The sequence below is a fragment of the Plectropomus leopardus genome, chromosome 10 (genome assembly GCF_008729295.1).
Source record: "Plectropomus leopardus isolate mb chromosome 10, YSFRI_Pleo_2.0, whole genome shotgun sequence".
NCBI lineage: Eukaryota > Metazoa > Chordata > Actinopteri > Perciformes > Serranidae > Plectropomus > Plectropomus leopardus.
The window spans coordinates 16,986,970-17,014,254 of record NC_056472.1 but is presented as its reverse complement, the minus strand read 5'-3'; the positions used below and the strand labels follow the sequence as shown (position 1 = coordinate 17,014,254).

At 39.7% G+C, this 27,285-nt stretch overlaps 1 protein-coding gene across 1 annotated transcript in view; it reads left to right on the top strand.

Moving 5' to 3' along the window:
* The first annotated feature begins 813 nt into the window (after positions 1 to 813).
* Positions 814 to 27,285, top strand: part of LOC121949066 (potassium voltage-gated channel subfamily H member 7-like) — a 51,726-nt gene continuing 25,254 nt past the window's right edge. Inside the window, exons 1-5 of the mRNA XM_042494662.1 lie at positions 814 to 889; positions 1,288 to 1,518; positions 14,814 to 14,969; positions 21,443 to 21,880; positions 24,993 to 25,204. Coding sequence (XP_042350596.1) covers positions 814 to 889; positions 1,288 to 1,518; positions 14,814 to 14,969; positions 21,443 to 21,880; positions 24,993 to 25,204 — 1,113 coding nt within the window. The remainder of the gene's footprint in view (positions 890 to 1,287; positions 1,519 to 14,813; positions 14,970 to 21,442; positions 21,881 to 24,992; positions 25,205 to 27,285) is intronic.

Sequence of the window (27,285 nt, the reverse complement as noted above, 5' to 3'; positions counted from 1 at the left end):
CAAGACACGTTGATGAGAGAGCGTCACAGTGGGGGGCTTTCATTGCTGCTGGTTCTCTGATGTGGGCTTGGTGTGTCAAATCCTTTTAGAGTGGTAATGTCGGCCTCTGATTGTTTTTTTACAAGGGAGGTGGAAGGGCTCAGGGTGGCCATGGCCCCCCGGCCCCCCCTTTGGGACACCACTGACATTTAACACATTAGCCTTGTTGTTTAAAGTTTACCAATTTTAAGTGGTGAGAAATTCACAGGACAGGTTAAAACGTGCGTCCATAGTACGGAACCACGTAAGAGGAAGGGCTAAAAATATGTTTTTCAGACAGAGCAGCATATTTTAGAGCATAAAACCGTAATAAGTGCACACTGTATATTCATATAGTACTTAGTTTCGGTGCACGAGGCAGGGACTCATCCTTCTGCCCGAGGTGGAGGGAACTAAGTCTCATGGGCGCAACGTCACTCCCCTCGGCATATCAACCACTGTCCGCTGTATGCGCCCAACACACCACTTCAGAGGACGTCAGGATCGCATCCATCCTCATCGCGAAATGCTTTGCGAACTGAATCTAACTCCAGCAATCCTCCCCGATTCCGCGCGTTTCGGCGAGGAGGCATCCACAAGCTCCGTCACACAAACTGGGTAAAGAACTCCTCGGCGAAGTGGGAAGGTTATTTGAAGTGGAGAGAGTGCTCGCGTCGAGTATGGTCCGTGCTGAAGGGAGCATCACAAAGAGCCAACATCTGTAACTTCGGGATTTACTTGTAAAGGCGTTTTTTTTCCCCCTTTGGACATCGCGGGATATTTTTGTGTATAAACATGCCGGTGAGAAGAGGTCACGTTGCGCCACAAAACACTTTCCTTGGAATGATTATTCGGAAATTCGAGGGTCAGAGTAAGTATCTTATTGATTTGCAATTGCTGCGCCCTGATCAGAAAATTCTAAGTAAAACGTATCAACACTAAGGCAAAAATGAGAAATTAATACATTTAACTTTATCTTGTGATGAAACTGTTCTTTAAACATTATTTTTTTCCATTGGAATAAAAATAAATAAATTACTGAGAGACTTTATTTTATACAAAGACACACAAAAGACCTGACTACATTTTTGCAGGTTTTATATTTATATGAGGTAAGCTGATTGTTTTCCATACAGTGTCAGTGAACTCGATTGATTGACTTCAACCAACTTGATTGCTGGTTGTTTTTATTTGTGTATGGACAGTTTGAGGCTCAGAGGTCAGATGTACCGGAACAGACAGTGCTCACATATTTTTCTCTCCATACAGACCGGAAATTTGTGATAGCCAATGCCAGGGTGGAGAACTGTGCAATAATATACTGCAACGACGGCTTCTGTGAGATGACAGGCTTCTCGAGACCGGACATCATGCAGAAGCCGTGCACCTGCGACTTCCTCCACGGTGACCTGACCGACAAAGAGGCCATCAGCCAGGTGGCCCAGGCTGTGTTTGGGTCCGAGGAGCGCAAGGTGGAGATCACCTACTACCGCAAGGATGGTGAGTCAGTGACCTGGCACCACAGCGTGGCTGTCACAGCATGCTCGTAAGCCAAGAGGGGTCTTTTGTGACGTTTTGCTCCCGAGAGAGCAGCTCCTCACTGTGTCCACTCCTGTCAGTCTATTCTCAAGCAGCCAGAGTCAGTTACACGATATGTTGCAGATTGAGACCCTGGAGAGGACAACAATAAGGGCAATCGACTCTAAAATAATTACGTTGTGCGAGTTTATGCCAGAGGTACTAAGTAAACAAATACATATAACTTTGATCCTCACCAGGGGGGTTATGAATAGACATTTCACAAGAGTCCTTTAAAAGCAAAACAAAAAAGTATCATCCAAACAAAAACAGCATGCTGCATAATATCCATATAACAATAGCACATTAGAAATTGGTTGTGGTGTTTGCATTACAGGGGGGGTGTAACAGTCAGTGTGTCAGACACAACAGTGAGAATGTGGTAGAATTATGGACATATCCTTTTGGCACCTGCCGTGATTCACAGCATCATGGGCCTGAATGACATGAAAAAGTTTGGCTGTCAAAATTATGATGCTCACCTCTTCTCAGGTTTTGAATTTAACAGAAATAGGATCGAGCTGTAGGTGCGACGTCAGGGGAAAAGATGATCCATAGCTTTTGTGCTTTGGAGGACAAGTGAGAGATGGTGCTGAGCTGTCCGCTGTCCTGTAAAGTTCATGCTGCTTTCATCTATACAAAAAATACATTTGTTTTACATTTTCCACATAAAATACAGTCATGCTAGATGCATTTAGCATTTTTTTGGTTTGCAGCAAAGGTGTACAGCAGCTTTAGTAGACAACAGATAGATCCACTAATCTGAAAAATTGCTGTGCATGTGATAGGCTACAGCATTGCCAGCTTTGCATAAAGCATGCTCCCACCTTTAATGCTAGACTGGTGTTTGTCATTCATTTTTAGCCAATCCTAGTCCCAGTGGGTATGAATGGTGCTCTGCAGGGATGGCAATCCTGAGTCAGAGAGAATTAATATGATGTTACTGCTCAGTGGCATAAATCCCAGGATTGACCACCTCCTGCCATGCTCTCACATGAGCTCTTTATGGTCATCATGACATAGCTGTACAGAGTCGATGCAAAAGTACTCATCTCATAGAGAAGCACAGCAAGAGCTTGAATTTTTTGTTTTGGTGCCAGAGTTTGCACCATCAGAGGCCAACATTTTCTGTTTGTGATATTGTTAGCTGTTATTCTTTACTCTGATAAGTAAAGGCATGTACAAACAGCAATATACGAGGAGCCTAAGCTGAAAAATAAGAGACGTAATATTTTATTTAATCATAAGAAGCCGAGGTTTTAATTTTTAATTGTGAGTTTGATTAGATTCTAGGCCATGGATACATGTTTAATCTACCATAAACAGCCATCAGCCTGTACAATTTTTTTGTTGTTTTTTTGCTAATCAGGAAGAAACCAAGAGCCAGCTGCTCCACTGCTAAAATAGATTGTTTCAGAGACCTGCAAGACGATTACACAAAACACTCCAGGGCCTGTTTGTGTGAGCATGAACAGCTTGGTTTTTGACAAGTAGGATTTTTTAAAGCAACTTCATTTAGTCTCTCATCTCACACGCATGTGCTGCAGCTCCATCGAAACATCATGTGCCCGAAATGTTTAAAGCGTGGCGGATGAGAGCCACAGAAACCTCCCGACATAATCATTGCTCTCTGTCTCTTCACAATCCTCCCCGGTGTGCATCTCGGCTTCAAGACACAACTCTTAATACTCCTCAGAGGAATTTACAGTGAGCGTGCGTGCTCATGAATAAAGATGTCAGGGGCTGACAGTGCAGTGACTGGGAATGAGCAGCTTACAGGGTAAATGCATTAAACTGGTATGGAGGGACACAATCCGCACGCTTCCACTGCTATAGGGGAATGAAAGATTCATGGCATCCTTGAGAGGGATGGCCATATTGATTCAAGTCGCTCTACAAATTGAAGCTGATGGGTAGAAAGTGGATGGATTCCATGTCTCCTCTCCTAACTGTATTTCAAGTTATCAGTCCTCATGCAAATCACTTAATCCTTTGTATTAAACCCCCTCCATTTTCCATGCTCCTACAGTACGTCACGAATCACACGGGCATGTTAAAAAGAGAAAAATACACCAGCTTGGATATATTTTACTTTTCTATTTCTCCCTGCTTTTACACTGCTTTTAAATATTGGTTGAATTATGATCTAAGGACAAACCTTGAACGCTCCTGTTTTGAGGAATGGCAGTGTAACAGTGCAGTTTGTTTTTCCTCCTCCATCAATAACTACAGTAGGAAATCTTTAAAAAAAATAAAATTCACAAAATCAAATAAGGTCAGGATTTGAGGAAGCCGTGTGACATCAGGAGCAACAAAGCTTTGGCTTTTTTCACCGAAAAAGGCAAAAAGTTAAGCTGCTTATGCGTATGCTTAGAAATTAAAAGTAAAGGAACAATGGGGACCGTGGGATCGCAGCTAAGGCCTTCAGCACGAGGGCACTTTGGTTTACTTTCTGTGTTCCCCTCCATGTGAACAACCGAGACGGGTTGTGAGAGAAGATACCACAGGCGCAGTCTTCCTTCGGCGATGATACATAATCAATGAGATAAATACTTTCCCTTGATGGCTTTGTAGAGCTATCCTATTCCACGGGGTGTAATAATACTTTGTACCTGAATGAGTCTTAACAAAAGGAAGCTGACACCGTGTGGGGAGAAGTTAAATGGATAATGGCTACATAACAGTGGCAGCTTAGCTAACCGTGCTGAATGATCTGGGACATGTGGTATGCGTGGGTGCAGGGTTTCATAGGTGACTCCCCGCCGAGGGGACTGAAGGGCCGCGTACCCCTGCTGAGGGTTTAGTGGCAGGGGTGCCGGCAGTACACAAGGTGTGCTGCAGGACACTTGGATGACCACGCTCCAAAAGAGCACATCCATTTTTCATCGCGCTCAGCCCTCTTTGGTGTCTCGCAGTATGAGGTGAAACACATACAGAGCTTTCCTCATCGGGTTTCATTTGTTAGATGGAAATCGGCTTGTCCAGGTAGATGTAACCAATTAAAAACAGCCCAGTGGGGCTTTCCATTTTTGTGCAATGGTAAGTGAGGATATATAAGTTAAGCTCACTTATGGCATGAATATGATCTTCATTATAGAGAAATTAGCATATTTATTTAATAGAGGGTTTTCTTCCGTCACTGCACTTAATTATGATGTGAAGCAGGTTTATTGGAAGCGAGGAGGAGCAGATGGAGCTTTGAACACCATAACAATGCAGGTCTAACTTTGCATTGAACAGGAATGTTCATCCACAGGCTATTTTTATCTCATGGGATGCTTCCACTGGAGGTGGTAATCTAATATTCCTCTCCATACCATCTGTGGTTTTTCTCTTAATCAGTCACTGTATGCTAACTTAAATATTTTATCATCCATTGCATTCAATTGGCCAACCTATGCACCAAATTAAACAGAATTAAAGATCACACAGCAAAATATCATGAATTGATAAATGTAACGACAAATGCAATGTAGTTCGAGCCGGAGCTGCTAGTTATCCCTGATGACTCTGGAGACACTGATTGAAGATGAAATTAGGCCAGGCTGTGTAGCTCGTGGCACTCTCACTGAGGCGAGATGTTGCCACAAGGCCCAAGGACTCTAAACAAAGGGTTAGCTTGCATGGCCTCTCCCTACGTGCCCCAGTCCCGATTGGCTATGCCCCAGTAACGTTGCGTATTGGCTTAAGCAGAATAGCCCTAAACAAAAAACATGTCAGATTTCATTATATGGGACTTACTACCAGGCGGTATACTGGGGCTGTACTGTTTAAAAGCTCCAGTTGTGGATAGTACATCGGTGGAAAGATACAAAAACAAAAATCAACACTCAACAATCATTCTCTCATTTCTCCCTAAAGTAGATCAGCTCATGCAGATTAATATGAAGCCTCAATACATCACTTGAATGTGATTCAAATAAGAGATAGCTTCCTTTTTTGAAGTAAGATCAAAAATGTATAGCTGCACTCACAAGACTACATAAATACATACACCACTACTAGTGTATGTAATTATGTATCATTAAGAAATCTTTCACCAGAACTCTGTTTGACCTGTGAGTCATCATTGTAAGACTGTCCAAAGGATCACTTGATTAAGCAACTATGTTTTAATAATTGATGATGGAAATAGAATCTACAGTAATGAAATTTCCATCATGAAAAGGGAGCTAGTCTTAATACACTGTCCATTCATTCAAGCAGGTGTAAATAACATTTCTTGGCTCGCAGGGAAACACTCTACATAAAGGTCAGGGAATTAATGGACGCTCACCGGTACAAACTGCTGGACTGTCAATGACGTTAACCATGTCCAGCAGCTATGGCTATGTTTGGATGGTATTATGTTGTGCTGAGTTGAGTGTTGTAGAAGACTAGGATGGTTGGAAAGGCTGAAACCAAAATGGTCAGCAGTTTTCAGTAGCACACTGTTTATTATGGCCTATTTGTATTCTAGATTTACAAGGTGCAAAAGTTAATTATGTCAAATGTTAAGGTAGAGAGGAGAGAGGAATCCAAAGAGCTTGCTAGATGGTACAGTGAGGAGTTAAAAGCACTCCTGCTTAAAATGACAGTTCACTCCCAAATCAAAAATGCATATTTTTCCTCTTACCTGTGGTGCAATTTATCAGTCTAAATTGTTTTGGTGTGAGTTGTCCAGTGTGGGAGATATTGTAGAGATGTCTTCCTTCTCTCCAATATAATGGAACGAAATGGCACTCAGCTTGTGGTGCTTAAAGCACCAAAAAATGTGAAAAACTTAACAGCAATGTCTCTTACCAGAAATCATGACCCGGTTACTCAAGATAATCCACAGATTTTGTTAACGGTTTCATGTAGGAACTGTTTATCTTCAAAACTACACCTGCCAACTGTATCACCGCGCAGGAGGAAGTGTGCATCTACTCATGGACAAGAAGTGCATGAGATGTAAACATTAATGGCTGTCAGCCAGCAGGAGATGCACGTTTCTGCCTGTGTGATGATTCGGTTGGCAGGTGTAGTTCGGTAGAAAGAGTATAGTTCCTGCATGAAACGGCTCACAACAAGGTCTGTGGACTATCTTGAGTCATTGGGTTATGATTTTGCAAAGAGACAGTTTTGGAAAAGTCATGGATATTCGCAAAAGAATTGTTAAATTACTCTTCCATGGATAACCGTCCACATAAAGTAACATCACAGCAATTTCATTTCACTTCTGTAGGAGTTGACGTAACATTTCTCTAATATCCATCCATGTGTGAAAATGTTATTGTTTATTGTCAAATACATTTCTTCTTTAATTAATTAATTTATTTAGTTGGATCCGCATTGGCCGCTACCGTGGTTGCAACTACTCTTCTTACAGTCCACACAAGTAAACATTACATCTTAAAATAAAACAAATGTATAATTTAAAATCCAAGGCAAAAGGGAGCGATTCACAACAAGAAAACTACAAAACTACAAAACAGCAATAATCATCAATCGTAGCTCCCCCCATGTATGCCGGCTTGTTAAAGTTATGTTTGATTAGAGTTCGATGTATTTTGAAAATGACGGGCAAGCAAAACAATCTTTTGTCCTTGAAAAGTCATGGAAAAGTTTCACCCATGACAATGTGGGGAAACCCCGGAGCTATCATATTTCCGTTTTATATTGTACCTGTGGTTGCATGCTGATATTGCTTGAGACATAGGCTACTCGTGCCATGTACTAATTACTAGCACGTTCATTAGTGACCCCCATAAACTCCTTTTGTGTTATAATTCAGTTCTGTATTGTTCTAAAGGTGGCATTCCTGATGTTGCTTGTGTTTTTTTACTGTGTGTCTCTTTATGGCATGCTTGTTTTCTTCCCTATTTTTCCAGAAGTGCTTACGTTTTTAAAAGTCAGAGAGAAGGGCAGCTGCTGTAATATATTGTTAATCAATATCGGCATTGTCAAAGTCAAGTGATGCTTTTGGCCTTTTCTCTCTATGTTGCAGTGCATTGAGCTCTCTCAGACACCACATACAGCCATATAGGATGCTACATACTGGTTTGTACAAAATGTAGGTCTTTCTGTCTAAAGACAAAAGAGCCACACTTGAAGGTAGGATGAAAAGGGTGGTATCTATAGTGAGGAGCAAGACATAATGAATTGCAGAGAAGGAGATAAGGCACACTTTTGGACAGTCTCTCCTTGAGGGCATTCAGAGAGGGATTTCAGATGCTGTTTGATGATGCAACCAGAACTTGAAATGTACTGACGCTTTTAGATTGGGTAGTGAGCATTCTGCTGGACCTTAAAAGTCAAATAATCAAACTGATGGTAATGACTGAAAGAAAAAAAGCTAATAAAGAAAGCAAATGTGAGGCCAAATTTAAACAGAAGGGAGCGTGAATGGATTGTGAAGCCTAGTAACACGATTGATTTTAAAATGCACAGCGATCCAGAAAATAAAACATACTGTGAGATGATGAAACAGTAAGTGTATTGTATTCCCTGTTGATGGTTTGTATCTACGGTACATTTTGTTGTCATAGTCATACAATATGAATAACTTCTTTTACTACTGTCACAATGCATTATGTTTGATTTCATACTGTTACACAATTTTGTTTTATTTTTTCACGGAAAAATAGTATCTTTTCTCAAAGCTTTCCCATTCTCTAGCTATGTGTGATGAAGATGTGTGCACAGTAGTATCAGACCAATTTCTAAATAGGTCAATTTACAAATCCAATATAATTTTTCAGTGACTTCCAAAAGATAATGGCTTCTCATTAAACTGTCTGACAGTTTTGTTCATCGTGACACTTCATAAGTTATGTCTCCAAAAGCAATTAGTCCAGCAAAAGGGGGTAGCATCACACATGTTTTTAATTACATACTGTAGTATTCTATGGCTTGTCATTAAATGCAAAGTTTTGCTTTGCTTGGAAATGACGTTAGATTTCATTATAAACCTTAAGGCGAGACAACCCAGGTGAAAACATTGGTCAATTTTTGAGATTTTAGGCTATTTTGTATCCATAACATCTTCTTTTAGAGTACTGGGAAAAAATGTATAAATTAACATTTAAGTCTTAATTTTAGTTCAGGAAATGTATGCATAAAGAGGAATAATTGTCTTAATCTAAATACTTAACTAGGAAAGTTTCATGGTGATATCTGTTAATACACAAGTGTCTTATTTATTCTAAAATGGAATTTTACAATACATATATCTTTGAGGTAATTTTCTCAAAATGAGTTATTTCTCATACTTAAAGCTAAAAACATATTCTCTCCAGCAGCACAAACATACCAAACTCTCCGATTGTTGAAAAAAAACAAAAAAGTAAAACAAGAATTTTTAACCTGGCTTTATCCAATGTTCAGTTTTTTTTTTTCTGGAAATCTATGCATATCACTTGTAATACAAAAAAATACTTGTCTTACTGTAAGTAATCAACTAAGGATGTTTCTTGGTGATGTCTATTAGTTAAAAGAATTACCACATTTACCTGGGTTGTCCTTTTATATACATAAGGTTTCACAAATTTTAGTTCAATAAGGGCAATCAAAACCATGGAGAAGATATTATCAAAGCTTTGGGTTTGCATAATTTTCCACACCAACATAACGTCAGTAGGCTCTTGGCCTTTGTTGGAAGTCTAAAATAAGATGAATAACACAGTTGTTTCCAATCAATGACTGAGGTCGTCTTTCTTCAGGTCATGAGTAGCTCTGCTGATCACATGGCTTTATGCTGTTGATTTTAGCGAGAGGGAAGAAAGCACACACTTTTTATTCACAAAAAGCAAATGCATAAGTTTATAAAATAATAAATAAAATAGGGATGGGAACATAGATCAAATTTAGAGCCGCACGGCGTCTGCTGATTTAACAGTTATGAGAAGGCTGTCCTTTGATCCATTTTTGGTAGAGGTGACATTCAGCAGGAGACCAGATGAGAGGGGACCCCCACGGCTTAGCCTTTAAGCATGACCATTGTTTTCCCATCTGGTAAGGTAAACTCCAGCCCAGAAATATTTCTGCTGAATGTGCCATCTTGGCTGATCAGAGTACATACAGAAGTTCGATATAATAAACACTAGGTCTGTTTTTAACTTATTAAAAATATAAAGTGTATTGCTCTTATTTTTTTTTCCTTTTTCAGATGGCTGATAGCTCTATAGTTGTTATACCAATTATTTTTTTATTTTCCATTTATTTGTAAATTTCTAGTGTTAGCTGATAATGCAGTTAAACCATGCTACTGTTAGGTCGCTACAAGACCCACAATACTTACATTGTCTAAAGCAGTGGTTCCCAACTGGTCCAGCTGTGGAGTCCAGAATTCTCTTCGTCATTAGTTTAGGGTATGGATAAATTACCACATATCCAATTTTATTTCACAAAATGTTGGTTGGCTTAGAACACAATGAAATAAAATATATTGCAAAAATAAACAAAATGCACTTCAAATAAAAGCAACCCACCAGTTGGGAACCACTGGTGTAAAGTATCCTCTAAAAAGAAGACGTTGGTTCTAAGCATAAAACATTTTTTTATTTATCAGCTTACAGCTGCATTTAGTAAACCTAAAGGGACAGTTCACCCTAAAATCAAAACTACATATTTTCTATTTTCCTCTTCCTCGTAGTGTTATTTATCGATCTAGATTGCAGTAGTGTAAGTTGCCAAATGATGGAGAATTTGGCTGCCAATATGTCTGCCTTAAAATAATCCACAGAGTGAAGTTAGTATCTACCACAGGTGTATAAAGAGAGATGGCTACAGCGTTGACGGTCGATTATTCCTAGGAAAGTTGCTAAGTGATGCATGAAGCCAATCGATCCGTCTTCTTCCAGTTCCAATTGTGTTGTTCCTCTAGACTTTTTAATCATTATCAGACACTATGGTTAAAATCCCGATAGTGAATCAAGTCATTTTGCGGGGGTTGTAACAATCCAAAAAAATGTATCCACTGATTTACTGACATCTCTTTTGCCATCAAAGTCTGTGAGAAAGTGTTTTTTTTTGGGCCACAGGGCAACACGTGACAATGTAATTACACCGTTCGGTTAATTTATGGGGTCCTGGTAAAGAGGACACCATTGATGTTTACCTCGCACGCTGTCACAAGCCTCTCATCCATAATGGGATGCACACTTCCCTCTGTGTAGGGGCATGGTTGGCAGGTGTAGTTCATTTGAAAGAGAATAGTTTCTACATGAAACTTCTTACAGCAAGGTCTGTGGATTGAGTGAAGGTGGGCATCTTTACAGCCAATATCACCAGCATTCGGCAACTTAAACTAAAACAATCTAGACTGATAACTAGCATTACGGGTAAGAGAAAAAATGTGTCTTTAATTTTGGGGTGAACTGTTCCTTTAAGCGATTCACATTCAATGCACGGGTTATTCCTCAGCTCAGAAAACTTTTTATAAATCCCTGACAGAGGGCAAAATTAAGATCAAGTGAGCTTGCATGCCTGAGCAATGAAGCAAAGGGGACAACTGCATCTGTTTCTCCACATAATGAGGACGAATGCTGAAATCTCACATTCTCAATTTTCATTTCTTCATATTAACAACTCACCTCTGCCTTGCCTTATACTGAGGCTAATGCAGTACACAATATCTTAGATAGGGTGGTGCCAGTGTCTTATCTTGAGCACATGAGGCCAAACATTTCAGAATTTTTAATAAGATGGCATTTGAGGAAATATATCTTGTGGATATAATTTAAATTATCTTGATGGGCTCAGTTGACAGCCCTTTTTAACATACTTTATCCTCGCCTCAACAACATTTTGGGGGAAAATTGAAAATATCTTTTTCTTTTTTGGTTGAAAAACAAAGAATATGTGGTTACATGTGGAAATATGATGGATATTGCATGCTGTTAGTGATTGACTTATACTCAAAAGTAAACCCAGTGCCTGCCAGGAGCCTTTTGTGTATGTCATTCCCTCCTCTTTTGCCTCATTTCCTGACACCTCTCCTGTGTCTAATTTTGAATAAAAGAAAAATGCCCCCTAAAAAACATCAATAAGCGCTCATTTTTAGAGGGAAGATTTTTAAGCATTTGTCACTAACACGTTCAATTCCCCCTAGGAGTTCACGCATAATTAAAATTCAATACTGAATAACTCTCACTCACTCTGAAAAATGAGCGTAATGTTAAATCAAACAGATCATTACCAAAACTGTTCCTTTTTATAGAAAGGACAATGTCGAATTAAGTAAAGGATTTCTGGGAAATGCAGGAAAGTGCTTTTTATGAAAGAGGGATTTTCTGGGGACAGACTCACAGTTATCCAGCTCTCTAAGCACCGCTCTTCTACTTTACAACATAACATGACCAGGCACCCGTGACAAGATGGGTGTGGAGCTCACACCCGCTGGTCTTATTGTCTACATACAGCACATGCTGTACTATTTATCCCCAATAAATCACAAGATACTGTTGTACACACTGAATTCTACATGTGTTTTAACACGCTGTCCATTTTTCAGGGTTTCCCATTGCTTAAAAATGCCATTATTATATTGTCAGTGGTGACAATGCAGCATTACTTCTGGGAGTTTTGATGCAGAAATCCTTCCAACAGAACTCAGGCATGTTGAGGCAGCCCGAGCTTGTTATATTTAGTCAGACATGAAGTCCACCGCTAATGAATGCTGCTGGCAGGGTGTCTGTGAGCCCTGCAGAGATTACAGTGAGCACTGGTAATATGTGTCCTCTGTGAGCAGGAGCGACACAACAAGCCAGACAGACAGACCTACATAGAGCGGCAAAGGGACAGTTAGTATTAGACATTTTGATTTTACAGGCCAGATGACAAATATCACCTATATAATATATTCTTAAAAAAGTAATTATTTTTTGTTTACATTTTGTTTATTAGGTTTCACTTATAAGCAACAGTCATTTTTAGTGAGGTACTTTTACAGAGTGAACCTTTTTTTTCAGTTTTTTTTTTTACAATGTAGAAACAATTAACAAATACAGAACACAGAATTTATTCATTTGAGATAAATTAATTTTAAAAAATACAGAGTTGGATAAACATTGAAACAAAAGGAGGACATTTCAGGGAAATATATATTTTCCACTTCTTTCAGATTTCCTCAAATTTAGTCTCCTGAAGTCTAACTAAAAAGGTAATTCATTTTATTACAAAGATGTTATAAATTGTATCATACCAGTTCTCTACAGATGGGGCGTGTGGCTGGAGCCATTTCCTTGTAGTTGTTTTTCTCAAAGCTACACTCAGTATTCCAAATAAGTATTTTATTTCAATTTTTGTAGATGTTAAAAACTAAAGGCCAAAGAGGAGCTCATCCAACTTAAATGTAATTGTTGTCCCAAGTAATGATTATTTTTCTATAAGTCTATTTTTTGATTTTTTTTTTCAATGATGTGCTAGAAACTGAAGTAATTTAAAAAAATAACAAAAGTAGCTCAAAAGAAAACAAACAAACAAAAAATAATGCCATCAAGTTAGATTTCCCTTGTACCAGAGATGGTCACTGTAATATTGTATGTCACCCTGGTTGTATAGAAGCTATTGTGTTGTTGTTGTTTAGAGTCCAGTGAGTACAACATTTTATTGGTGGGCAGTTTTGCCCTCAGGCATCAATAGCTTCCACTACCACAGTTATAACCAGTTCAGCTGAGAAATTGGGATATTCTTGGCTTGAGACTAAGTTTAGATCATGGATTGTTTTCTGCTCCACTGCCTCACACGATGCTCAGCTCTAGTGATTGTTCCTATGAGCACATTGCAATCCTCTAAATTGGCTGTAATCTGTGCTGCCGGTTTGATCTATTCCACTAAACCCTGCTGTCTGCACCACACTGTGGCTATTGCATCATATTTGTCCAACTAAGCTTAGCCATTTTCTTGCTATGTATTGCTCATTAAAATACTTGTAGTGCATCTATAAGGGGCATGCAGCACACATGAACACACACATATACTTTGTTTAACCTCTGGGCTTACTTATTTTATCTCTGTTGACTATTTCATTTGCTCTGACATGCAGGCATTGACCTTTAAATCAGATCAGCTTCGCCTCCCTTTTTCCAACATTCATGTGAAATCAGAGGGAAGTGTTAGTCATTTTTAGGTTTCAGTTTAATAAACATTCTAGATAATGGCCTCCATAAGGGCTTGCCTGATTGTGAATATACGTGTTGATAAATTTCCCATAAGCATGTTTTTATGCCTTCACCACCAGTGACAGCTGTGTCCCTACGTACATCTGTGTGTATTATTTAATATCTCAAGAACACCTTGAGGGAATTTCTTCCAATGTGGCAAAAATGTCCACCTGAACTCAACGATGAGCTGATCAGATTTTGCTGGTCAAGGGTCAAAGCGTGATCTTGTTTTCATCTCATTCTCGTGAACATAACATATCAAGAGAGCCTTTAGGGAATTTCCTCAAATTTGGCACATATGTCCACTTGGACTCAGGAAGGAACAGGTCAGATTTTGTTGGTCAGAGGTCACTGTGACCTCACAAGACATCTTTCAGGATAGAATAGGATTCACTTAATAAATCCCCAAAGTGGAAACTGGTCGTACAAAAAATGGCTCTAACTTAAAATGTCATACCCTAATTATGACAAAATTTCACATAAATGTCTAATAGAATAAATCGATATAGTGATGACATTTTATATTCAGAAAATCATAGGTCAACTTCACTGTGACATCATAGTGTTCTGCAGAAACATTTTTTTGGTCCGTTATTCAAGCCATAACTCAGGAACAGAAGGGGAGACATTTGGTCGGATGCTGAATTGGTGACACTAATCTGTGGTGCCCACCTTGAAATTCTGCTTACCGTGCAGATCTTCTGTGCTGCCGGGTTGGTGATGTGTATGAAGCATCCACATTTTTTAATCCTCTGCTTATTTGCAGCGACATACATATTTGGGGCATTGTCTACTGTCATGGCGGCAACTTTGTGTTCTCTCCTGTTATTCAGGTCGTCCATCACAATTGTATAGGTTCTGTTGATATTGAACTTCAGATGATTGCTGTTGCACCATGTGATGAAGCTCTCGATCAGTCAACTGTACTTCTCTGTAAAAAAAAAAAAATAGACTCTATGTGACAAAAGCATGTTTCTCACTGGAAATTTTCAGATGTTTTATGATGAATGAAGAAATCATGCAACATAATAACCCTTTAAAAGATGACAGTATGATTCAACTTTGTGGCACTGACCCTTTTTTCTCTTTCAGGGTCGGACTTTCAGTGTAATATTCATGTAATCCCTGTGAAAAACGAGGAGGGAGTGGTGATGATGTTTATCATAAATTTTGATTACATCGTGGATGAGGAAAGCGACAACTCCACAGAGAAGATAAGCCCGACGTCCCCTACAAAGTCAGATCAAAGTGAGTATATGATATACCATTCCCCCCTTACTGTGACTTAAACGTACCTGGAAAAGCATTGCTGCTGAGTGAAAAAGTAGAAAAAGAAGTGGGTCTGTGTTTTGTCCTTGAGTTTGTGGTATTTAATTAGTTGAAATTTCCTTTTTACCCCACACAAGCATTTTCCAGGTAAAAACCTCTTTCATGATCAAAATCGTAAAAAATCATAATGCTGTGCCAAAAAATTATGCATGGCATTGCATCAGTCGTGCATTTGTCACATTTTTCTCTCTTTCTGTCAAATTAAACCTGTGCACATTTTGTGAAATGGCTCCATTCCTAAAACAACGAATTCCTCACTCCTTTAACAAAGATCAGTTGCATGAGTGGATGACTGAGAGTGAGATAATTCATTAAAATAGCCCTCTACATCTCTTAGACACTAATTAAGCACCAGAGATTTTTATTGAGTCCACTGAGATGCAGCATGTAACCTCCAAACATGTTTCCAGCTTCTATTAGTACAAAAAAGTATGCATTATTTAGTTTGTCAGTGCCATGCAGCTTACATGTACAATGATGAAATACACTGTGTGCATTCAGGGAGTGAGTGGTGTGCTTACATAACCATATCATTGAAAATGTTAAATTCTTAATCGTTCTATCTGTTTTATGTCTTTTGCAAGAGCAGCATATACAGCTGTCTCATTTTTTATTTGGATGTGTGTCAGTAGGTGTAAATGTCAGTGAGACATTCCAGCTCCTCTCTGATTGGAGGCACTCAGCATCTCTTCTCTGACCGGAGCTCAGCTATCCACTTTACTCAGCGTGAATTCCTCCAGGGCACTGGCATTCAGTTTGTGCTGTACTGGGTGTATGCGTGTATGTATGTGTGTGCATGTATGTATATGTGTGTGTGCTTGCGTTCATGCGTGTGTATGTACGTGTGTGCGAGTGCATGTGTCTGTTGCTAACATTGCTAATCGGAGTTGATTGCTTGTGACCGTGCTTCAGCAGGGAGACCTGTGGGTAGATGGGGCACATAAACAAGTGATGTGACTTTTGATTAGAAAGAGTCTTGACTACACGCACACATCACACTTAAAGTATGACCTTACTGTTGTCTTTATCTTTGAGCAGCCTTTAAATAACACCAGGGGATAAAAGTGTCATTTTACGCTACACATGGTTTGACTTCAATGGGGTTTTAAAGACTAATGCAAATACATTTGTAAAGCAGCTGCATGCTTTAAGGTGATAGTTGGGTTTCCATCCAAATGTAGCACAAATTTGAAACTAATTTTCTGAATATCATCAAAACAAATGGGAATTATGTGCTTTTCCATCCAGTATCTGATTATAGGGAGTTTATTTTTTTCCCCTCAAATTGAAAATGAAGTAAAAAAAGACAGATGAAAATGCACCTTGTATTATCTGCATAAATTGTCTTTTTCGTTTCCGCACCAAAAATTAAGTATTTCTGCAGGTGTGTATGAAAAATAAATGTATTCAACAGCATTCAGACAATAGCTGAATACTAAAAATTGACACTGGCGACTGAGATTTCTTTCAGGTTGTCAGACCTTTACAGCGCAATGACAGGACCACTTCATTGGCAGAGGAAGAGCTTTGACATATCACTGCCTTTAAAAAAAGAATACATTAGCATTTTAGCTGAAATGATCAGGAAGACCATTCCCACATGGCCAGCCATACACTTTTGTGTTGCAGCCTATGAAAAGTTTTTGGACATTGGGGAGCTAATTATGATCTGCTGTTGACAGCAGGCAATAAGCCCGCAGGTGTCAACTAGCACAATATTGAGCCTGGAAAAGAGTAATCCCTTATTCCCTGAGCTGCCATCGCAAACGCACCATTCAGCAACTTCAACATGCCTTTAAGGCCAAAACCAGAGACAATACTTACAAATTACTCAGCAAAAACATACACTGCTCAGTGCTTCTTTCTACTGTTGATCCAACAACATTAGAATCCATCTATGAACTTTCAAAATAGAGACCCAGTTTCTTTCAGTATAAAGGTCCAGACCTAGCTCCTTCCAGATGTTCAAGCTTCTCAACCTATCACTAAGGGTGAGCACAGGCGCCCTGTGAAGGACAGTCAGGTGCGCTGCTTGTATCCACAGTCTCATTCATGATCTCGTCTTTTGGGTGGACCATATTGACACATCCACCTTATTCTCCTGATGAAGGAGAAGACAGCTGTCAAAAATTGCCCACAACGCTGGGATACAAGCCCTCATTCAAAAACTAGAGGAGGAGACTGTGTAGAGATGTAGATGTGCAATCCTCACACTTGGGACATCATTTTGATGTATGACACATGTTGCTGCTTCTATCAATCTGGCTGTAATGCAGTTGGGGGCCTGACTGTTTGAACACCGCTCTCATACCAAGAGCTTCACCTTCAGGCTCAGCTCCACTTTTGTACCTCAAAATTCTGTGTCACTGCTCATGTTGTGTCGATTGTGCTGTTAATCTATTTCTCTCACTTGTGATCAACGACCTTAAGACACTTATGCTCTTTCAGTTGAAGCAGCAAACTCACTCTCAGCTCTAATGGCACAATCCAACATTTTCCAGTAGAGTACAATAGACTTGGAGTTAATTCTCATCTTCGCCGTGTCACACTCTGCGCTGCAAACCTTCCCCAGTAATTCTTGAATACAACTCATCACTGAATCAAGGGATTTAATCAGTCTACTCGCTAGTGGGAAATCCCAAGTAGGTAAACCTCTTTGGATGCTTCACACTTAAAAGTCACATGTGGTGCCATTAAGGCCACATATGAGTTGTTAAGATCACATGGCAGTTATGTGTGAGTCATCATAGTCCCCGTGAATTCAGGTGTGAATTGGTTTTAAACCCCCTTAGACTAGATGGCAAGACAGCACTGTCAGCTGCTGATGAGCTTTTTCAGGAAAGCTTCAAAAGGTCAAAATAGTGGCAGGATTTAGTAAAAACTCCAGAGCAACACACACGGGAGAGAAGCTGTGCAGTTATTCTACACATACAGTATATGGAGTGTCCAGTTAACACAGCCGCCCTGTGTTTTACAAACCCAGCAGCACACCGATGCAGATACCTGTCCTCTCTAATGACCCTAAACTAAAACACGTCTCAGCAGGACACCGATAAATGAACAATAAAAAGCCATCTTTGTGAGAACAGAACAACCATTCCTGATCAGAGGAACGTGGGCTGAGTCACCATTTATAAGCAACTTACAATAACATCTTGATTTTCCCTCCACAAAACTGCAACACTTTTCAACACATGCAACTCTGATCAGTCGCACATCACTGTCATGTTACCTTAATCACACTCATGACGTCAATGTGTGAAAATATTTAAAATCATTGGACACCACACAAATTGAAAAAAACTGGTGAAGCCTCCTTAGCAAGATGTGACGTCTTCAAGACTAATTAATAAGAGCACTTTTGCAAGGATAAAGGAGCAGGTGTGTGCTTTATAGTGAATATGGGTTGTATTCACAAGGGGAGTGGACGCTCTTGATTGTTGCTTTATGCTATCTTAAAAACAGCTACAAATCAATGTCTGCATTTTGGAAGAGAAATCATGTGGCCATCTTGCATGTCCCCAGTGATGTGACAGAACAGGAAATGGTTAGGCCAGTCAGACGCCATCCTACAGTCTGCACTACATCACGCAGTCTGGAGCATGTTCACCGATGACAGTGAACTCACTGATTCTGTGGTGGATTTAATTTCTAAAACAACAGAAGCAACTGTACCCAAAACTACAATTTAATAATTTCACAACCAAGTCATCCTCTGCCGCTCTTACTGAGCCAGCCGCTACAGCAGTTCTTTTTCGGGAGTTTTTCCTCGGGTGATGTGAGGGTCTCAGGGCAGTGGGATGCCGTATACTGTAAAGCCCTCTGAGGCAAACCATGTTTTGTGATAATGGGCTCTATAAATAAAATTGACTTGACTTGACTTGACTTGACAAGTTGTAGGTGAAAGTTGAGGGTGGTATTGAAGTTGTATATTGCATGATTATCTGACTAACTGATCAGTTGATTAATTAATATATTTATGTGTGTGGGTAATGATGCCATTCTACAAGGACTCCGTTATAATCATTGGGACTACAGTGATTTACTTTTTTATTTTGTAAGGAGGATATTTTCCTTCAGCCACCCCAACAACTGCATCCTATTGGGTTGGTACAAGCTCTACTTTTCCACACTACAATATGTTATGTAGACATTATATAGATATTATTTAAGTACTCTGCCAGAGCAACAGTCAAGAGCATTCACAGTGCAGATGACACAGACTCCCTGCAGAGAAGAGACAGGAAGGTTGTCCGTATCTCCTGTCAGCTCAGGATGTCATTAGGTTCCTCTCCAGGAAACTTGTTGAGTGTCATGGCTCTATTGTAAGCTGCTATAGTTGTAACATCAGCACATTTGGCCAGGGAATGGAAACAGATGGCAATGACGTTATGTAAGGAGGCTGCTGAGGGATGGGTGCCTCACGAGTGGGATAGGGCTCACTTTCACCCTCTTTCTATTGTTAATGAGCCAAAACTTTCTCTCCCTCCCAAGAGGTCATTAACATTTGCTGCTGTGTCCCGTCTGAAAATGTGGCTCCTGTACAAAAATTGGGTTCCTGTCTCAAATTAATGAGGCATCATAAATCGATTGTGCAATCTGCTCTTTTCCAATGCTCATGGGCACTGAAAGGAGATGTGTTGCAATATGGCAAAACCAAATCTCCTTTAATTTGTCTTCATTTTCATAGTTCCATGCACTGATCTTCTCACACGGGACATGTTTAACACTTAATAAGCTTTTGTTTGAAATTGGTGCTACATGATCAGAGAGAACAGAAAAAAGGACTGTGGCTTTTACCATTAGATTTCAGTTTGCCCTCTTTTTTTTAATATAAGAAACAATATGGCATCCACTTGCTATTCACAAATATACATATTACAGCTAAAAAGTGCACTTAAATATATTTCTGAAGACAGTTTAGGCAAGAAATTGGCAATAAAGGAACAAAATATTGGTTTGTTGGCTTGTGGAAATACTCAGAGTGCAGGAGTGCACTGTTACACAAACCACACAGTTCGTAAATTTCAAGCACTCTTGGAATGCACTGTTCGGTTACTGAGAACATCACACTCTCTATTAAGTCAATGGCTCATTAATTAATGTAGAAACAGAGCGCCCTCTTTCTTTGAACAACAGTGCTCTTATATTAGTGTAGAGCATCAGATTGGATTTACAAACACACCATTTATGTCCTTGGAGGCGGGCATATGAATATGCGAAAGTACAATTTATAGTTTGAGCAACAGCCCTCAAGCCAGTGAAAATCTGTCAACTTGGCAGTCTGGATGTAGTGAAGATGGAGTGACTGAGTTTACCACAGTTCATTTACACATACAACCCACATTGTTATGGTATTAAGCTGAATGGAAAGTGTCGCTTTAATAGTGAAATGAAAGATTTGGCTCTTCAGTCACAGACGATCCTGCAAAGATGACAGAAATGATATCCCCTGTTTGTCTGGGGACAAATGAAGTATGGACATCTTATAAAAAATGTTATTAAAAAACAAAAGTACACAGAGGCACACTTGAGAAACCAGAGCCATAATTTGTTCATTTCATTATTTATATTTTATTCTCAAAGTTGGGCCTCCGTGTACTTTCATTTTATCACCATTGTCACTGAAAGGGGAAGTGGATATATCAAAGGAACTTTAAGCACAATGTATAAATGATATAATAAATAATAATATAATCAGGAAAAGAGTGTGATTCACTGCTGGTTTCACTGTCATGATCTTTGCAATTGGTATCCATTCTCACTTCCATATACCCTCATATGTTTTGGGCAAATCTCTCATCTAATCATCATCAAACCATTGTGTATTCAGGGAAAACAGACTGTGCATTGAGCTATTTTACAGTAATACCCTGAATTCACATTGTTAGGCTAAAAGCATGTGATTGCAATCACAATATTACGATAAATTTCATGAAAACAAATAACTAGCAGCAATATCTGTCAAAAGTTACAGATAGCAATAAAAATAATAAAAAGGATGAAACGGTTAAATAGCAAACAAGTTTGCCATTATTGAAGAAATATAATAACATAATAACAACTAAAAAAATAACAGTAAAATGTTGAACATTCAAACAATAAATAATGATCATGTCTGTGAATTAACCAAAGCAGAAGCACTGTACAATAACCATATTATTTAGCATAAACTTAGAATGATCTACCGACACATACCTGTCTCTTATAGATTGTTCCATTTATTCAAAGCAAAAACACTAAAAGCTGATCTAGGAATTTCAGGAGATAAAAATTCCTATGAGTCATGAATTTCATCATTTATTGTTTTAAAAACAATACTTTGGGATGTTTCTATTTTTCATGCTGTACACTAAAAACTTAACAAGTCTTGAATTTGTTTCAACTTTTAGGGAGGAGTAGATTCTTTCGCTTCCGCCAGGCTGCGTTAAGCCTAATGAATACCAAGCAATCTCTTCCACAAGAGGACCCAGATGCTGTGATGGTGGACCCGCCCAGAGAGAACGAGGGCTCAGTGGCCCTTCAGAGCTTCCCCTCACCCACCAAGAGCATTTGCAGTCCCATTGAGACCAATGACACGCGTGGCCTCATAGGCTCAAGCCACCACTCTTCCCAGGCTAGCATCGGCCCTGAGCCACTTGACCATTCATCCCCTAAACTCCCGTGGGAGAAGCTGTACCAGACAGAGCCACACCAGTCCTCCAATACCCTGTCAAACACCTTCCCCAGAGGCAGCATCAACAGCATGAGGCGAGCCTCATCCGTCCATGAAATTGAGGCCTACAGCTCCAATTCCAAAAGCATATTCAGGGATCGTCATACCAGTGAAGGTATGTACCGCAGTGTGTAAGTAAAGCCTACAGCTTGAATCTGTGATTAGTGTACAACGCCTCACTGGCCCACACATCACATAATGACTGAGTTTGCTTTCAATTGCAGACCAATGGTAATACTCTGGGGTCAGCAAGGCAATATACACCAATCACAGATAAGGTCTTCAAAAGTGATATTTACGACAGAGCTTTACTCGTATCATCCTTTCTTAAATGTGCGTAGGTTTATTAACATGTTTCTTCTTTATTTGCTCTGTCCACAAAATGCTGCCTTTAGACAATGTCAGAGGTAATCATGTAATTTTTGTGATTTCATTGCTCAGTGCTGTTTTGGAGCATGACTTCAAGTCAGGCAATCAGTATAAAAGCTCCTCAGAGATCCACTTTTGGTGGATAGGCTGAGTGGGCTGACCATACTTAATTATGTGAAATGATTTTATGCATAGACCAACGTGGTGATTTTGTCGCATCATGGGTCTGTAAAATCATTAAATGTGATCGTAAGCCTCATATCTGCTCTCATCATGTGCTAATCAAAGCATTGCTTTTACATCAACATGCATGAATGTATGCTTGTTTTATGTGATACTGTAGTAGTTCTACTGTTAGGCTAGTGTTCCAAGATACACAAATTATTAAAGGAGCTGCATGTGTCATTCAGAGCATATTCATGATTCAGAGTTTGTGTCTGGGTGGTTTGCATACGGCTCTCGTTATGGAGGTGGCAGAGGTGGCTGAGGTGGCGGTGAGTAGCTAACAATGCTAACTCCATATAGAGTGCTAACAATGGCATCAGTGCTGACAGAGCTAACATTAGCCCCCCTTACACTACTCGTTCACTGGCAGGTACACTTGAGAAGCCGTGAATATCAGCCGTCGTGCCACCTTGCCATTCTATACAAAAAGGTTAGTTTACAGATCAGGGGTGCAGAGTTGTCTCGCCTTTAAGCCGGCAGCAGAGATTGTAACAGTGTCAAAACAAGATCTGTCTAAAAGGGACAGCCAGCAGGACAGGACAATGGGCGGGATGGGTGTGAGTTTTTGAGTATGCGATATGTATGCGACCAACCAGCAGGAGATTTAAAATGCACCTAGCAGCAGCAGGAAATATCTGAAAATTGGGAAAACAGTGACTTTCAGGAGCTCCTTTCCGTCCAAGCAGAGGATGAGATCATCTGCAGTATCACAGGGATGTTAAATGACTGTTATTGCCATGTTATGCCATTGTTATTGTTCAGAAAGGGTTGCCACCACCTATGTAATATATCACACTAGAGGTGGACGCTGTTGTGTTAAACGATATGCCTGTCACACCTCTTTTGCTTCTGCAGTGCTGGTATTTTGTCTAAAAATCACAATGGAGCAGCAAGAGGCCGCCGTTGTTTGGTTCTGTGTAAAATGCAAAGGGGGCGTAAAGAAGGGACTTCGTTGCAGCCCTATGGGGTTATCTCTGTGTAAAAAAAAGGCTATTGTTACCTAGAAAAGCCAATGGGTTGGCACTATGCTTAACCCCTGTCCAGATATCAGCAGTACCTGCTGTATGAGTGGGGTTGCTGAGCGGCGGCGGTTTGTAAGCTATTAGGACACACTCACAGGGACTCACAGGCACTAACATGCATGCGCGACCAGACCAGCTGGAGCAATTACTCCATAATATCTTTACAGAGCTAATAGTGGTTTGTTGCCTTTTCAATGATCTGAATGCCACACAAAGCTCTTTACAGAAACACTCAACAGATCTCTGTTGCCACACATAAAGTTTTCTATAAAATGATTTTAGCAGATTTGCCTTCTCCAATCTGCCATACTGTTAGCACATCACTGTGCTTTGATGCATGTGTAACCTGTGATGAAAACAGAAGCACAGTCCGGTTAAAACTTTGCTTTTAAGAATATGTGAAATTTAAAAGCTTAAGCCTCTAAATGAACCACCAGTTCCTTTTAAATATGTAATTCGCGCTAATTCTCAGCCAAGTGCAGTTCTCGGTACCCGACCTAATTCTTCCCAACAGAGGTTAGCTGAGTAGTGTAGGGCTCTACTGAAAGTCAGTTTTTTTTACATTCAGAGCTTGTGTTTCTGAACATAGCTTCAAATGTTTGTTGGCATAATTTATTATGTCAAACCCTCAAAAAATCCTTGAAAAAAAATTAAATCAGTTATTCATCCTGATCAAGTGAGTTTTGAAGCTTCAAACTATTCAATGTAGCCCTACTGCATTTACCGACAATGTAGCCGAACATTCCCTAAACAAGTTTCTTCACTATCCACCGATATCAGAATGCATTATAGATCAATGTCTCTGTGCATGTCATTATGGAAGACTGCTATTGTACTGCTAGTTGCATCAATTCATCTGCAGTATACAGAACTATGTATTATTATGTCTCCCTAATACCAAAAACAAGAAAATAACTTTGGATATTAGTGAAGCAGCCATTTAATAGTGATTTCCTTATTTCATTATTATATTATTTATGATTGCTGAAGTACTGCTCAGTAGATCAAAAGAGAATCCTGACATTCATTTTCAGGCCATCAGGTAGCAGCAACTTGGATTGTTCCTGAAAAAATTAAAGTCCTATTACATATGTATGTATATATGTATAAATTTAAAAATTTGTGTATAGCAGTGATACTCAACTTACGGCCTGCGGGCCAAATCTGGCCCGCAGTAGGGTGCTGGGTGGCCCCCTAACCATTTTCTAATTCACAATAAAAAATACAAATAAAACATGATTCACTGGGGATTGTTTTTGTACTTTTAGTATATATGAGTTGTCAGGGTGCATAAAACAGCATCAAAGTAGAGCTTTTTAAGAAAAAAAGGTTCTCCCTCACCTCTCAACAGAGGTCCTAGCTAAGCCCCTACTGTCCTAAAATCCAATAAATGTCCTCAAAACCTGAAAACATCCTAAAATCCTAGAAATGTTCCAAAATCCTTCAAACATCTTAAAATCCTAGAAATGTCCCAAAATCGTACAAACATCTTAAAATCCTAGAAACGTCCTGAAATACTAGAAACAGAGCAAAGCAAGTTGAGTATCCCTGTTATATAGGATAAGTTTACCAAGCGCACTAATGTGACTGTTGTTTGTTCTAAACCACCAGGCCCATTTAATAACGTGAAGCCCAGCCTGCTTGGCTCTACCTCTGACTCTAACATCAACAAGTATAGCACCATCCACAAGATCCCTCTGATTGCACTCAACTTCTCTGAGGGGGCCGAAAAGAAGACTCATTCTCCGCCAACATCCGACAATGCCATCATAGCACCAAAGGTCAAAGACAGAACTCACAATGTCACAGAAAAAGTCACACAGGTGAGTCAGGAAGTTCCACTTTGTTTGACGTTGGAGTATTTTTTTGAACCGACATTTTCAGTCACCATCATAAGACCCCAATAATCCTTAGTTCTGTATTTCAAAGAACATAACTGCAAAAGTGTTTGTGAATGGGAAGCTGGCAAAGTGATATTGTCTTTGTCACAGCAATGACTCTGCTGCAGTGACTGGTTGTGGCACCTCTAAGGTGGGATAGTGTGATACTCTGTAACACAGCACATGTAGGCCTATCATGATAATTATGGTAACGACTTATTGGACAATAAATGGACATGATCATTTTGCTGACCTCGATATTGCCCGCTGTGTTCACATCTGACATGTTTACAGAAGAATGTAAGAATGTCACCTACATTGCATGCAACACGATGGCATAGTAAATAACAAGGTTGGTCCAACCATTCAAGAATTTGGCCGCAGTGAGTCTGCCTTTAATTTCTCGCCAACCCCACTTGCCTGCGTGAGTCCGAAGAAAAAAAGGACACTCCTGAGATAACAAAATTTAATGCAAGCTTACCGGTAGCCCGCAGCTGCACTCCAGGCATGGAAGAGACATAGTCCTGGTAATTGTTAGCTTGCTGACCGCTGGGAACAAGTCTAAAAAGACAGTTGTTTGTAGTTTCACCCTCTAACAACTTCATCCTCCACTCCACAAATCATCCGGCTCCCAGGCTTCCCATCCCTGACATTGTGGAGGTAACTGCTGTGTTCTCAGAGCTACCCTTAGCTTTTCTATTAGTTGAAAGAGGCATCTCTTGTTTTTGTTTTTGTTGGCCAAATTTTGCGAAGATCTACACCCATCTGCAGGCCGAAGTCTGAGTGCTGGCGGCACGGCAGGAAGCCAAACACAACTCATCTCCACACAATGCAATGAGACATAGCTGGTTGAAAATTGGCAAAGTCCCTTTATTTTCATACTCTTCAGTCTTGCTCACCAGGTGATGTGGTGGTTCACTTTTACACTGTGATCTGTAGGCTTTAGCTTCTTACTGTCTTCATCTTTTTGACCTGATTTTGCTGCTGAGTGAGTTTGACATCCTCTTTATGTCATTTAAACCCATATTATTAACTCTTCTTTCTGCTTCCTTCTTTTTCATTTGTCCAAAAAAGTTGATGATATTTCTTTAGGGACTGCAGTTAGTGATAGTGTGGGTTTCATGCTAGCTCCAACAGCATAACCAACCATAACAAAAGGAGTGGGGCTTAGCGAACGGTCAATGCCAATATCTGGTTATTCTTTAGAATTAAAAGTTAATTTCTCCTTGAAAGGGTGTAAGCTACTTGCTTTATTTTGCTATTATGTTATCATTCTATCAGTGGCACAAAATTGTCTCAAAATGGCAACAATATTGTTTATTGCAATTATTTCTGGGACAACATATCATCCAATAAGTAGAAACCATGATAGGCCTGAGCACATTTTACAACCTGATGGTGAAATTTTTTGCCGGCAGTTAGAAAAGCAGCTAGCATGGTTCACCGAGGTAACTGCTTGCCAAGGTCAACAGCGGAGGAGAGACATTAAGGATAAGAGCGAAGGGTAATTGGGCATTCCTAATTGCAGAGAAAGTGGGATAATGTTGAAGGAAAAAAGGATGAAATTTACACTCACTCATTCAGGGAGACAAAGGACATTCCACAGATGCTTCATAAAAGAAATTCATCTTTTTACTTGCAAGCTCAACTGCAGGTTCTGCAGGATTCAGTTTCTTGCTCAAGGATGATGCAGCAGGACCATCTCTTCCTGTCATATGGCTGAAACAGGGGCTATCTAGTAGTACATTTCTCTGTTTACAAGACTGGTCACACAGCTTCCCAAAGACAGTTAACAGTGCAAGCATGTGTAGCAGTTTGACTTAATGAGTAGTTTCATTAAATAAAAAACAGAAATGCATAGGCCTTAATGTTTGGTAAAACTGGAATCATTCTGACAAGTGATTTTGTAAGCTATAAATAGCCATGCAAACTGTGTGTATGTCACACTGCAACAGAAAAACAAAACTGCTGGTGCTTCTGGGCAATGTTGGCCACAGGAGAGGCCCAGAAACCTTATATTTAAA